Source organism: Saccoglossus kowalevskii, chromosome 14 (genome assembly GCF_978046115.1).
Source record: "Saccoglossus kowalevskii chromosome 14, keSacKowa6.1, whole genome shotgun sequence".
In the NCBI taxonomy this organism is placed as follows: domain Eukaryota; kingdom Metazoa; phylum Hemichordata; class Enteropneusta; family Harrimaniidae; genus Saccoglossus; species Saccoglossus kowalevskii.
Window position 1 is genome coordinate 20,030,504 of NC_140654.1, and position 14,073 is coordinate 20,044,576.

At 34.7% G+C, this 14,073-nt stretch overlaps 1 protein-coding gene across 2 annotated transcripts in view; it reads left to right on the forward strand.

Moving 5' to 3' along the window:
• Nucleotides 1–457: 457 nt before the first annotated feature.
• LOC100373722 (glutamine--fructose-6-phosphate aminotransferase [isomerizing] 1-like) overlaps nucleotides 458–14,073 on the forward strand; it is a 32,843-nt gene continuing 19,227 nt past the window's right edge. The window contains exons 1-7 of one of the 2 annotated variants that reach the window (XM_085508015.1): nucleotides 458–528; nucleotides 2,468–2,575; nucleotides 4,164–4,268; nucleotides 4,907–5,032; nucleotides 7,281–7,474; nucleotides 9,492–9,639; nucleotides 13,308–13,364. In XM_085508015.1, coding sequence (XP_085364141.1) covers nucleotides 522–528; nucleotides 2,468–2,575; nucleotides 4,164–4,268; nucleotides 4,907–5,032; nucleotides 7,281–7,474; nucleotides 9,492–9,639; nucleotides 13,308–13,364 — 745 coding nt within the window. In that variant the 5' untranslated portion in view covers nucleotides 458–521. The remainder of the gene's footprint in view (nucleotides 529–2,467; nucleotides 2,576–4,163; nucleotides 4,269–4,906; nucleotides 5,033–7,280; nucleotides 7,475–9,491; nucleotides 9,640–13,307; nucleotides 13,365–14,073) is intronic. The other variant, XM_002736398.4, reaches the window with a different exon arrangement.

Consider the following 14,073-nt stretch of genomic DNA (forward strand, 5'->3'; position numbering starts at 1 on the left):
CAAGAGCATTGTCCGATAACAATGTGACGTTACTGCGGTATATATACTAGCATTATATAAGGGAAGGTAATTTTTTGAACAAGTGGTGTATGTAATATCATCTTCGTAATAAAATGAACTGTATCTATTTTTCTCTATGTAAGTCATATTTCTCATTTTTTTCTGACAATTATTTGATCGAATATTTGTTTCCTTGTTCAATTATTAACCACACCCACAGCAGTAAAAAATGCCCCCCCCCCCATATACAGGCTTACTGAGTCCTCAAGGCTTTCCCATTCGCTTACGATGTACGCCCTCGTCAAATCAGCTTCGCACCCACCGGTGGTAATGGTTGTGTCTAAACTATTACGATTTAGTAACCTAAAATACGATTGGCTATTCAGTCGCGCCCCACAAATATTGTCCAATGATAGCCAAGGTTACGAATCGCATCGTGTTTCTGCCACGTATTTTCAATACACAGCTGAATTTGTAAATAGTCGTGTTCCACTGAATCACGCAGCAGTCATTACAGCAAGATGTGTGGTAAGTTTTACGAAGTTTCCTGAATTCCTGACCGACCAGCTTGCAATCGGATAGAAACTGTACATAATTGAACCCGATTGTTGTGTCTATGTTCGCGTATTTGCTCCAGCGCTGCTTGGTTTGGATAAAAACGGCGATCGTTGTGTACTGACAACTCGTGTTCCTTCTTGCATGTCTAGTGACTGAACCTCCGTCATTGACAAACTGAATGATTTTTAAAGCCGACGCCCTTGCTGCGAGGTCATTTGCTATGGTAGAATGCTCGATCGCATGTCACAGTTTCATTTTTATCATGTTCATTCTGTATATTGGTGAAAATACGAGGAAACTACGACGTGTCACTGACATCTCATTGAAAAGAAATGACAAAGATTGATCGAGTTGATAAAGTCGTGTTACTCTGAAATCGGATCGGAATGCGTTAAAAAAAACTATGACGATTTGCTCGTATTCTTCACTGTCAACGTGGCCAAGTTATTCATGGTTGCCTTGACAGTTTATTTTACGAGATGGGCTATGTGGCGAAGAGGATGATGAACCGTGTACTGTAGGGCTGTAGCGAGTGTGTGTTTGTTGTACTACGGGACACACGTTGCGTATTTCGGCAGATCTTGATAACTATGGTGCCGTGCAACCAACATATCCAATAAGTTTCCTGACCCCCCCTAAGTGTTGTAGCTGGGTATCCGGTGGAGATGGTTGATGTGGGAAATCAATCGTCAGTTATGTACCGGGATCAACTTAAGTTCTAGTGTTTAGATGGTTGCAGGTTTCCACAAATTACATTTGGGGCTTCACGTATTCCAAGGCTACCATCATGTCTGTTTTACCATAACGAGTTGTCATTGGTTTCTTGCCTGTTTGAAATGTTATTTTGCAATTTAAAAAAAAAATTGGAAACACCATTTCTCGTTTTGTGATTAGGAGAAGGTGTATTTGTTGAAATGATTATTTACTTTTAAGCTCATATAAATGTCAATAGTGTGAACACAATACATGCAACAGCTGATCATTTCTGTCAGCTTGTTCATTACATTGAGATAAAAGACAGATCCGTCTTTCACCTCTATGTTTAGTAGAAGCATGGATTTACGAACCACAATAAGAACAATAAATTTGTTTCCTTTGTAGTATGGTAATTGCCCAGTCAGGAATATTTATTTTGATCATTCATATTATCGCATTAAAAATAAGCTAATTAATGTTTATCTTTGACGTTTGGAGTTGATTAGGTGACATCTGTCACATTGGTCATAAACTGAGGTTTGCACTGTGAACACTACAGATGCAATAAAATGATAAAATGAATAAAGTGTGAATTGATGATAAGCAAAGATGCAGCATATAATTATTGCCTAATGTTGTCGTCAGTGGCTCTTATTTTTGCAATCATGGTTGCTACCATTCATTCATCTACAGTTGTCCGTGCATTGTGGCGACATGCACGCAGTTGGTTGGTGGGATGAGATGGACTACAGAGATTTCGGCACGATCGTTGGACCCCAATGTGTTTATATGGTCGGAGCTATGTCGGGCCCAATCCTATCAGTGCTCAACCCAGAGGAGCTGAACTTGGCTTGAGCTGTAGGGCTTTGATAAAATGCTGTCATGTGAATGCAGCAAATATGGCCATTGTGAAAGTATTATCAGGGCTACGCATCTCTTGTTTTTGTTTACGTCAATAAACACTAAACATGATTTGGATTAGACTAGTGATTAAACAATTAGAGACATATTTTAAATTTGTAACTAAATTATGGGCTAGTTTTATCAGTGATCTTCATGCATATCAACAGTACCGGTAAATCGAAAAGCGGTAGTGGTGCTGTGAAGAAAGTGGAGGAAAATAATCTTTTGTGTTGCCACTGTATGGTCGGGAGTCTGATTTGTAAATGGGGCGATAATAATCAAAATGACACATTTCCTATTATATTCACAGGAATATTTGCATATTTGAACTACCTGGTCCCCAAACAGCGCAAAGAAATCCTTGAAATTTTGATAAAAGGATTGAAAAGACTTGAATACAGGGGATATGATTCCGCAGGTAATTGGTTATTTGCCTTATTTCAATTTAAAGCATTAAAGTTGTTAAAATGAGCCACATGTGATGTTCACAACATGTGATGTTTGTGTAAACAATGTATTTTACATGTGGTGTGTACATCTCTAATTCAACAGCTCTTTAATAACTTTAACTGCTTCACTATTTTTTACAATTGTTGTTATACGTCATCCTTCAGGTTATCTTCGTAAGTTACACCATGCTATAATCTCAAGGAGAATATCTGCATCCCACCATATTAGGAAATGTTAATTTTGAATATAGAATGATTATGTTCTGTATCTAACCTTACAGTTATATGATTTGTCTTGTTTTGAGCTTTTTTACACCAATTGATTGGATAAGAAGATAAATAAGATTATTCAAAGGATTACCACTAGCAAAGTATGCACAATAGTAGTATGTGTACAGTTATCATACAGTACAGTTATCCGCTGATGCATAGCAAATGTTGATGCAATCCTCTACTGCCTGACTGCTGTATTTCAGTACTTGTGCATAATTTAGTGAGATAAAACGGCCAAAAATTATAACAAAATATATTGTTGACATTAAATGACGTGATTGTATTTAATTTGCTGAGAATGATTTATAAACCTTTTGATCAAAAACTAAAAGCAATATCTGAAACTGTCCAAAATGATAATGTAAATTTACTGAAAATTTTTCAAAATGTTGTAAATATTTGCACTGAAATTTGGACGAAAAAATTATCTGGAACTCAAAAAAATGAAAACAACGAGGTGTCATATAACTATTACTATTGTGGACAATTTAGATCCACTGCACGTTATTGGTATTTCGCTGAGCGGAAAGTGTCATCAAATAATGGAAAAATGAAAGAGAGCAAATAAATAAATGGTGTACCCATTTTTGTTTCATGGAAACACAAACTTTGTTATTTCCCCATATTATTAAACCTATTTAGGTGGCCATTTTGAATTGTATATCAGTGAAAATGTATACAGTAGAGGTTCAAGATTCAAAAGCTTGTTTGGTTACCCCAAGGTTTTTCTTTAGACTTTTCAAATAGGCAGTCAGTTGAATAACTTGTCACACTGTTAGGCATGTTCTCGATTTTGCAAAGTTTGCCAAAATAACGAAAGGTACTGTAAAAACTCTAAAACTTCACCTACTCTAAAAATTCAGCCACCTAATTATTTGGCGGGTTTTTGTAATTTATTGACCTCCAAAATTTCAACCTCACCAGAAATTGCTCATTTATTTTTACTCCAAAAATTTGTTAAGAGACGTGACTTTACTATGTTGACGCAGGAAAGTGTGTGCAATTTTGTTTGACATTTAATTTGCGATGCAACTGTATATAATCCAACTTTCACACTTTAAAATTTTTTTATTTTGTATTCTAAAAACCCAACCTTTTTCCAATGCAAATTATTTAAAAGTGATCTGAATTTTAGAGTTTTCACAGTGTTTCATGTAGGATTGTAAAACACAAAAAAACAGTTACTATGTCAAAAGTATGTTAGTATGTATCCATCATCAAAAAGCATTTTTTAGAGTTTCTACTATCATGGATGTAATCCCCATTTATATCTTATTGTTACAGGTGTTGCTATTGATGGAGACAACGAATTGGATTCCACGAAAGTGAATACTATTCGTATAATTAAAAAACGTGGCAAAGTGAAGGCATTAGATGAAGAAATATATGGTATTTATTTGAATTTTTTCTCTTGTATACCAGTAATAAATAATTTATTAGCTAACAATATAGGCCATAACAACGATGCTAATTATAAATATTCTTGATTACCTTGAATCACATACCGATATTTTCGCTGGGAATTTATTTTTGTTATTTTGCTGAAGGAAGGTTTCAGTGAGAATAAAATCCAGTGAATATATTTTTTCCCCTATATTTTACATTCAACTCATCAAAAATCAGTGAAATAAATTCCATACACAACACCTATAAAGCCTTTTCAGCGATAATTAATTCCAGCTAAAATAAAGTATTTTACAGTACCTAAATTTATAATTATAAAATTTTAAGATTTGTTGATGTTTTTGAACTTACATTTGATGTAACATTTACATTAACAGAAATTTGTTGATGTCAATGTGTTCAACACAGCACTTGACATAACACTAAAAATGTGGGCAACAGTTATTGTTGTGATGTGGCTGAACTCGTAACAGATGTTAGAATAAAATTTGTAAATCCCTTGGCAGCAGTAACAAATATTTATTGCTTGGGCAACTAATATTTATTCTGATCCTCTTTCATCTGATTACAACTTAAAATTCTTGTCCCCCCACATTCAAATAATTTCACTGTCATTATTTCAGCACAAGAAGATCTGAATCTGGATGTAGAGTATGACATGCACATTGGTATTGCTCATACTAGGTGGGCCACTCATGGTGTACCAAGTGCTCTTAACAGTCATCCACAGAGATCTGATGAGAACAATGGTGAGATACAATTTCTTTATCTGTCATTTTCAAATAACCATTTATTTAGTTATTCCACTATATTTAATCAGGATAATCCATTCATTTCCCTCAAAAAGGAGTTCTATGATTTCCAATGGAGTCCTGCATGAAATATACATGAAATATATACATTAACAAATTAAATTAAAATTAAGATTAAAATTAATAAAATAATTACATACAATTAAATACAAACATACTACTTTCTAAAATATCATCTCGTAATTTTATTTCAACAGGCAAACTATTCCATAATGAGATACCTCTATAGAAAAATGTATTTTTTCTTTTTTCTAATCGGACAAAAGGTAACATCAAATTATTATCAGCCACAGCTCTAGTAAAGCGAGTGGATTGTTTACGAATATATGATTCTTGGAATTTTGATGACAAATACAATGATGTTATAGTCTATATTAAGTAAATTTTTTTTCTTGTCAAATATTACAGTGTACTTGATCTCCAAGATCTCCAACACATCGGCTGCTGAAATTCTAAAAGGATAGCTGAAATAAATTTGTAAACAAATGGTGGCAGCATGTGATATGAGTGAATGCAACACACTGCAGAGAAAAATTTAAAAACTGTGGGTAATATTGTTCCTACCAAGCTGCTAGCTAATCCAATAAACCAAAGCGGCTGACACGTTATTATTTATTGTGTGGTATGTGATATAGGCTTGTGTGTGGTTATCACACTGGTGGATATGGTGGTGAAGTTGTTATCACACTGGTGGATATGGTGGTGAGGGTGTTATCACACTGGTGGATATGGTGGTGAGGGTGTTATCACACTGGTGGATATGGTGGTGAGGGTGTTATCACACTGGTGGATATGGTGGTGAGGGTGTTATCACACTGGTGGATATGGTGGTGAGGGTGTTATCACACTGGTGGATATGGTGGTGAGGGTGTTATCACACTGGTGGATATGGTGGTGAGGGTGTAATCACACTGGTGGATATGGTGGTGAGGGTGTTATCACACTGGTGGATATGGTGGTGAGGGTGTTATCACACTGGTGGATATGGTGGTGAGGGTTCCATGGTTGACATTTAACATATATGGAAAAGTGCAACAATTGCCGGTTACTTAGTCTTGCTGCTGCCACCTATATTTGATTTGCAAGATAATGTTCAAAATGGCCTTCTCGACACTGTGTTGGTATGGTATATAAATGGTATATATCAGTTTGAAAAAAAACATTTTTAAGAAAAACCCAGTGTAGATAAAAAGACATGTACTTTATCCAATTACTTGGCTCTAATTGGCATGAAATTAACACATGTATTTCAAAAGGATGGCACTGATAGTGTTTTGTGACCATCTGTTGCCCAGGGTTTGCCGTCGGTATCTTTAATACTGGAATAAAATAAAATAAGATAATTAAAAAAAGCTTTAATACAGAAGTAATTTAATAATTTAAGTGTATGCACATGATGACTCTAATTTTTATGCCATTCTAATACAGTTTAGGGTTTAGTTTTCACTAAAATAAAATATTTAGTTGGCCTTTTGATATTCATGTAGTTATGTTTTGATCTGTCAATATTATTCATATTTTTTTAGTATAAATTATACTTCATGTATAAAATCAGCAAATAATTAAAATTGTCAAAAACTGTTGATTGTGGCAGTGAAAATCCTCTTACTGGGGTAAGCCGTTCCATGTAACACGCTGAATCTGAAAGTCTGCACCTGGCAGTACGCTTTGGTGACAGGTGATGGAATGTTGGTTATTACAGAAATGTGCAAAACTGGTGTTTTGTATCAAAAGCGCTAATAGTGACAATCACCATTGAATTGATCACTATGTGTGTCATAACATTTTTTTCAAATTTTTTTTTCAGGTTTTTAGGAAAAAAATGAATTATTTCTTTTGAAATAGTTACAAAGAATTTTTTTTTTATTACAGAAAATACTAAACAACACTTTATTTTTGCTTGGAATTTATTTTCGCTATTTTCACTCAAGAGATAATTCAGTGAAAATAAAATTCAGCGAATATACATTTTTTCCTATATTTTACATTCAATTCATCAAGAATCAGTGAAAATAAACTCCATACAAATCATCCAAAAAGTCTTTTCAGCGAAAATTAATTCCAGCTAAAATAAAGTATTTTACAGTAGTTGAAGATATGTGACGAAAATTAATAATAATGAAACAAAAAATTGTAATATTTTTAATGCCAATAAATAATCTAAATATGTGTTTATGCTTTACAGAATTTGTTGTTATTCACAATGGTATTGTCACCAACTATAAAGATATTAAGAAATTCTTGGAAAGTAAAAACTATGAATTTGAATCCGAAACAGACACGGAGGTCATCGCCAAGCTGATCAAGTATCTGTACGACACTCATGAAACAAAAGATGTTACGTTTCGTGAACTGGTTGAGGATGTTGTTCAACAATTGGTAAGAAACGAGTAAACTCAAAACTACTTACCCCCTGGTATAAATAAACACAGTGCAAATGGTCATGGCTAACACACTTTTTTACCCTGCAATTACATGAAATCTTGCGCATATTTTTCTTGTTCATGGTTATTTATTGGTACAAAGGAAAAACTGATTAGTTTTTGAATTATGAAGTTGTATAAATTTTAACAAAGTTTCAATTCAAAATGGTGCTGGGGTAGGTTTTAGTGTATCAAAATGAGAAAATCATCATATCCATTCCAGGTTCAGGTATCGTTTCTTTTAATTATGAATAGTTATTCATTTGCATAACCTTTCACTCAGAAAATAACAATAATAATTCATGGCTTGATACGAATTAGTGAAAAGTAATTGTTGGTATTCCATATACAAAATTTGTAGTCCGAACTAAGCAAAGCAAAAATTCATAAACCCACCAACAAAGACTTCATAACAAAATGATTTAAATATCATGATGAATGCTCACCTTTATCTGTAGACACTGGTTGTGATCCAGGAATTACTGCTCGATTTAGATTCAAATATGATTAAAATCTAGCGACTTGATTATTATAGCATTTATATCGAATGAAATGTCGACGAAGCAAGAATATATCGAAATGTCATGAAGTAAGGTTTTTTATGCTGACCAGCTGCATATAGCTCGTTATCACCAGTATGTACAAACATATAATCTTCTTAATAAATTGTAGGAAGTGTGATAAATTCTTGTATCGACATAGTATGCCATCTGAGTGTAGAAAATGCAATTGGTTAATTTTGCTGGTACGTGTTAATTTGGGAGGAAAAGAAAAATGACAAATGAACAGTTTATTAAAAGCATATAAATGTACATACAATACTGTAATTCATGAAAGGGACGTACCGGTACATGTAGAGACTAATAATCTATTCTAGGAACTTTTCCCAAATACCATGTGTACATTTTTAACTGTAACTGCGCATTGTTTAATTTTTATAATATTTAATGCTAAATAGTACCACTTTGTTTCAAAATATGCCAGTAAAGTATAAGGCTGTTTACCTATTGTATAGTGTTTTTGTCCCTCAAGGTAAATTTATTGCATTGTGATCATTATAAATAAGTATTGTCAGGTTTCATTTGACCTCAAATCTCTATGGCATCTATGACGTGTCATGTGCGCTATGGGGGTCTGCGCTGTGGGTCCCATGTGATGTATACAACATGTGTAAAATATGCAATTTGAATGCATGGTGTACAACGACCATCATCTCTTATGAATTTCAACCTGTACAAATTGTTTAATATCAACTTGTCCATTCCAAAGTTTGTCAAATATTTGTACTATGGATCACACCTTCAATATAATACTGATAAATACTCAGCTTTGTGTGCTCATTTTGGGTTTTTAAATTTGAGTCAGCGTCGTTTATTCTTAGGTATGTTATTTTTATACAAATGCGCTAACAGCTTATACGACTCATCTAGTATTTTATCAGTGTTAAATTTTTATGTCCCAAATCGTAGTTTACGTTTTACACCTCTATTTTGTCTATCGCGCTGTTGTATTGATATTTTTAAATATTCTCCACTTGTGAGATGCATGAGCAATTTCAATAATTTATTGCGGAATGTTTCAGAACTTGATATTTTTAGTAATTTGAGTCGTTTCAAATCTAAGGTACATCAGTTTAATTCTTAAAGTTAAATTCAGATATTTTAAATGTATATGTTTTTTATCGTATATGTTATTTATTGTATTTTGATGTATGTGTGAGTGAGGAGCCTGTAAATGGGACTTGTGTGCCTGTAGGTCTTTTCAAATAAATAAATAAATAAATAAATATGTTAATTTCATTTAATTGTTAAATTTTGCCATGAAACGTATTAAACACATTCTGCTTTGGCTCTCTAATACAAATTTATTCACTGCCTGAAACGTTTCCTCATTTTTTAGTATTTTTTTTTATTTATTGCCACATGAACATAAACAAATTGATTATCACATAAACTTTTATTATCACCCCCAAGGAAGGAGCCTTTGCATTGGTCTTCAAGAGTGTTCATTTCCCTGGAGAAGCAGTAGCCACCAGACGAGGCAGTCCACTGTTAGTTGGGATTGCTGCCAAGAATAAATTCAGCACTGATCATATACCAATTTCTTACCGTGACAACCGAGGTATGTATGTAACTAGGTGGATTTAAAAGTTAATAATAATAGTCATATACGTGTGTTTGATGTCTATAATTTAGGCTGTTGCAATTTAACATTCAAAATGCAACCAATTTATCATAAAATCGTGCTTTCATGTCCATTACTGAATGCTGCTGGTTGTGTTCACTTTATCATCATATATGGAAGTTTAGGAAGTCCATAGCAATGAAATCAAATCAAATCAAACTCCCCCCATCACTTTCACATCATTCAATCATTCAGACTATCAAGCACAGTTTGGATGTAAAAATTACAGCGGTAATTTTGTCCATTGGTGGATATTGACGTATTTTCCCACATACATTATGTGCGTATATTCAGACCATCAAACCGAGTTTCAACTATGAGCTCACTGATATGGAACCTGAACTCAATGAGTGTTTGGTAATATGGTACACATCATACATAGTTAGTATTGCTAATATAGGAAGTACTCCATTAACGAAAACTATTCGAGACTAATTCCTGCATTGTTACAGAATTGTTCTGGGGAGGGGGGGGGGTCGTTTCAATATTTGTTTAATTCTGCTGGAATTGCATAAGATAGAGAATGAAATAATATTTTACTGAATAATAATCTGTATTATTCTCGCATATGTGCACATTTGTCTCTGATTACCAAACAAAACTATAATCTGCCAGTCAATAACAATAAATGACTTATTAAAAAAAACCTAAACATGAGAAGTTGGGGAAGATTGTCAGGACAAGCGTTGAGGAATCCTAATTCCTAATTTTCGAGTTGTTAGTTTTCTACGGAATTCTGCTAGAGGGCGCATCCAAAATACCCGGATGACGAGCCTGAGTGGGGTTGTTTTTATTGAAGTTCTGTATTCTTACATGCGTAAATCAATAGATTGGAAAAGCAAAAAAGTTCCAGAACTCCGCAAATTTCTTCAGGATCGTGGTATAACTTGCAGCAATGTTCATAAAGCTAAACTGTTTGAACTTGTTGAGTTAGCAAACAAGTTAAATGTTCGCCAAGAGTCAAACATTCGTCGTCGTACTGTAAAACACAGTGAGTCGACAATAACTCTGGTAGATTCGTGTAACGTAAAAACTTGGCAAAAAAACCTTCATACTTTGCCTTTGTTTGAAATAGCTGATATATTCTCATATTTGTTGCATCGAAGTGACTGGACAACAGCCAGACTGAAAGAATATCGACTTGATAATGGTCATTTACTTCATAATTTCCGTAAAGCTTCATCATGTGCAGAATACAGAATTTAATTTCATTATGGCAGAGTGTATTCGGCAAATGATCCATGAAGGAAAATCCTTACAAGCCATGGTTTATTATTAAATCAAACTCTAAAATAGTTTCTGGTGTTTGTAACTGTAGTGTAAGTGTGAATTAATATGATTCACCAGGCGATCAGCAGATGCAGTTATCATAAATGTTTTCGTCTCGGGAAGATGACAGTCTTCGTTTGTCAATCGATCTATAACTGCGGTTGAAAGACGGCTGTCTCCAGTTATTGAACTAAAAAAATACTGGCGCAGGATGGAAAATGCCGTGAACAAACCCGGGAATATAGTTTGGCGTCCACTCAGGTTCCTGACGACGCATTCGAATCCACTGGCATTGAAATGATTTCTTGGACGAAAGAAATGTATGAAAAGTTACGCCTTTCATCTCAGGATATTTCGCTGTTTTTTTCTTTTTAATCAAACCCCAGGAATAGCATTACAATACCAGTTAACCATTTTGACCAATTCTTGCAAAACGTTTGTAAAAAATAAGACTTGGGCAACAGTAACTACTAGTATATTGCTTACAGCAGACGCCGCTCAAATTCAACCCCACCACGAACGTTGAACGGACTGTCATCCGGGTACTTTGAGAACGCCCTCTATCGAATTTCGTGAGAAAAATAGTAACTCGGAAATTAGGAATTGATTTCTTCACATTATATAAATATTAACATTGTGAGAAAAAAATCAAATATCAAATATTAAAGCATGTCTAGAATATATGCAGTTTCATGCATGAACAGTTTCATCTCATCTTCAATTATTTCTGTTGTATTTCTGCTCAAATATAATGCTTTATGCACCACTAATAACAGACTTTGGCTTTCTTGCTGCATGGTAATGTATCCTTCTACTCTGCTCACTAATTATACTAACATACCAAGCTCTGGACATCAATTTGAATATCTGCCCACGCTGCCCATATATGGAGTATTCAACCCCAAATATGGAGATATGATGTAATCGAATGGTGGAATATGCAAATAGCAGTCGTGTGCATACTCTGGGCCCGCCCATATATGGAAAATTCAACCCAAATATGGACATATGATGTCACTAAATGATTAAATATGCTAATAGAAGTAGTGTGGAAAACTCTGGAGCCTGTACATGTATATGAAAAATTCAACCCAAATATAGAGATATGACGCCACTAAATGGTTGACTATGCAGATGGCAGTGGTGTGTAACCCATATATGGGCATATGATGTCACTAAATGGTTGACTATGCAGATGGCAGTGGTGTGAAGCCCATATATGGACATATGATGTCACTAAATGGTTGAATATGCAGATGGCAGTGGTGTGGATATTCTGGAGCCCATATATGGAAAATTCAACCCAAATTCATTATATGATGTCACTAAATGGTTGACTATGCAGATGGCAGTGGTGTGTAACCCATATATGGGCATATGATGTCACTAAATGGTTGACTATGCAGATGGCAGTGGTGTGAAGCCCATATATGGACATATGATGTCACTAAATGGTTGAATATGCAGATGGCAGTGGTGTGGATATTCTGGAGCCCATATATGGAAAATTCAACCCAAATTCATTATATGATGTCACTAAATGGTTGACTATGCAGATGGATGTGGTCTGGAGCCCATATATGGACATATGATGTCACTAAATGATTGAATATGCAGATGGCAGGGGTGTGGATACTCTAGAGCCCATATATGAAAAATTCAACCCAAATATGGACATATGATGTCACTTAATGGTTGAATATGCAGATAGCAGTTGCTTGTTGTTCAGCAAATTGGATTTGTTTATGGATGTGCATATCTGCTTTAATTTAGAGTACTAAACAACAAAAGATAATGGTGCTTTTGTTGAGAACATTCAGATATATTTGTGATGATACTGATCAACGCAGGATTGTGGTATTGCAAATATGTCAACGATTATGTTACGTTTGTTGTCCATATTCAGTGCATGTCATCACCCATTGTACAAATGTTTTCGTTTAGACATGCACATTAGCATGCCATCTTGCCACCTTGCCACGGCAGTCACCAGTATACTGAATCTATCATCTCGTCCCATGATCCCATATCAACATCGCATGATGTAAATCTTACTAAGGTATAGATGTAAAGAAGAATTAATTAATTTTGTTATTTTATGCGAGAGATGATGGAGTAATAAAATTGAAAGTTCATAATAGCTGTGCATTTTATTCACAAAAGCATTTCTTAATGTCAGTTTCAGCTTTTTAATTTGAAAGGAACTCATTTATTTTGTAAAATGTTTATCAAATGGGACTACCAATCTCTGGAAAAGGCAGAAAGACATGTTCGTGCCGACATTGAAATATTTTTCCATATACTGCACGTTTGGTGACATCATTGTTACTTCTCAGGTACGCCACTGAGGGCAGAAGATATTGTAAAGGACAAAGATGATAATTCAACCGAATGTAAGGAAACTGAATTCACGGTGTCATCATTTTGTCTTTTTCATAAGGTGTTACTACGTAGTGTGATCACCATCCATACCGCTAGTCATGTAGAATTGCTATTGCAGTAGTATTCTTAAAATAGTGTGGCTTTGTAGTGCATTTCCTAAATGCATGTTAATATTATGGCTAACACGCATCATATTCTCGGGGCGGACATCCGGGCATTTTCACCACATGGCAACCAACATGGTGAAAACAAAGGCCGAAAACTCTTAGAAAACAGTACTTTGGGATGGTTGTTGAGACTCCCCTGAACAGTGTAACAAGATTAACCCTGCCTGTGTAATGCATAAAATTTGATTGTTTAGGATTATCGTTTTCTCAAATTTTCACCGTCTCTTTGCTCGACGCGCTCCTCAGCAGTGCACGCAGAGCCCTTAAAAATACTGGTACAGTGGTGCGCGTCTTAGCAACGTGGAACGTCTTGTGACGTAGCACCGCCCCGAGAATAGGTATAAAGCTCCAAAAACATTAACATCACTACAGCCAGACATAGCATTCGAACATCAAAGCAGTGTGTTAGCTTGCAAATAAGCCAGTTCAGACAAGCATCTGGCGTTTAATTTTAAAATTAGAACATAACACTGTAATTTTTTCCCATCAACAGAGTCGAACATGTTGTGGAAGATACCATTATATTGAGGTGTAAACCACTACACAGCCTATT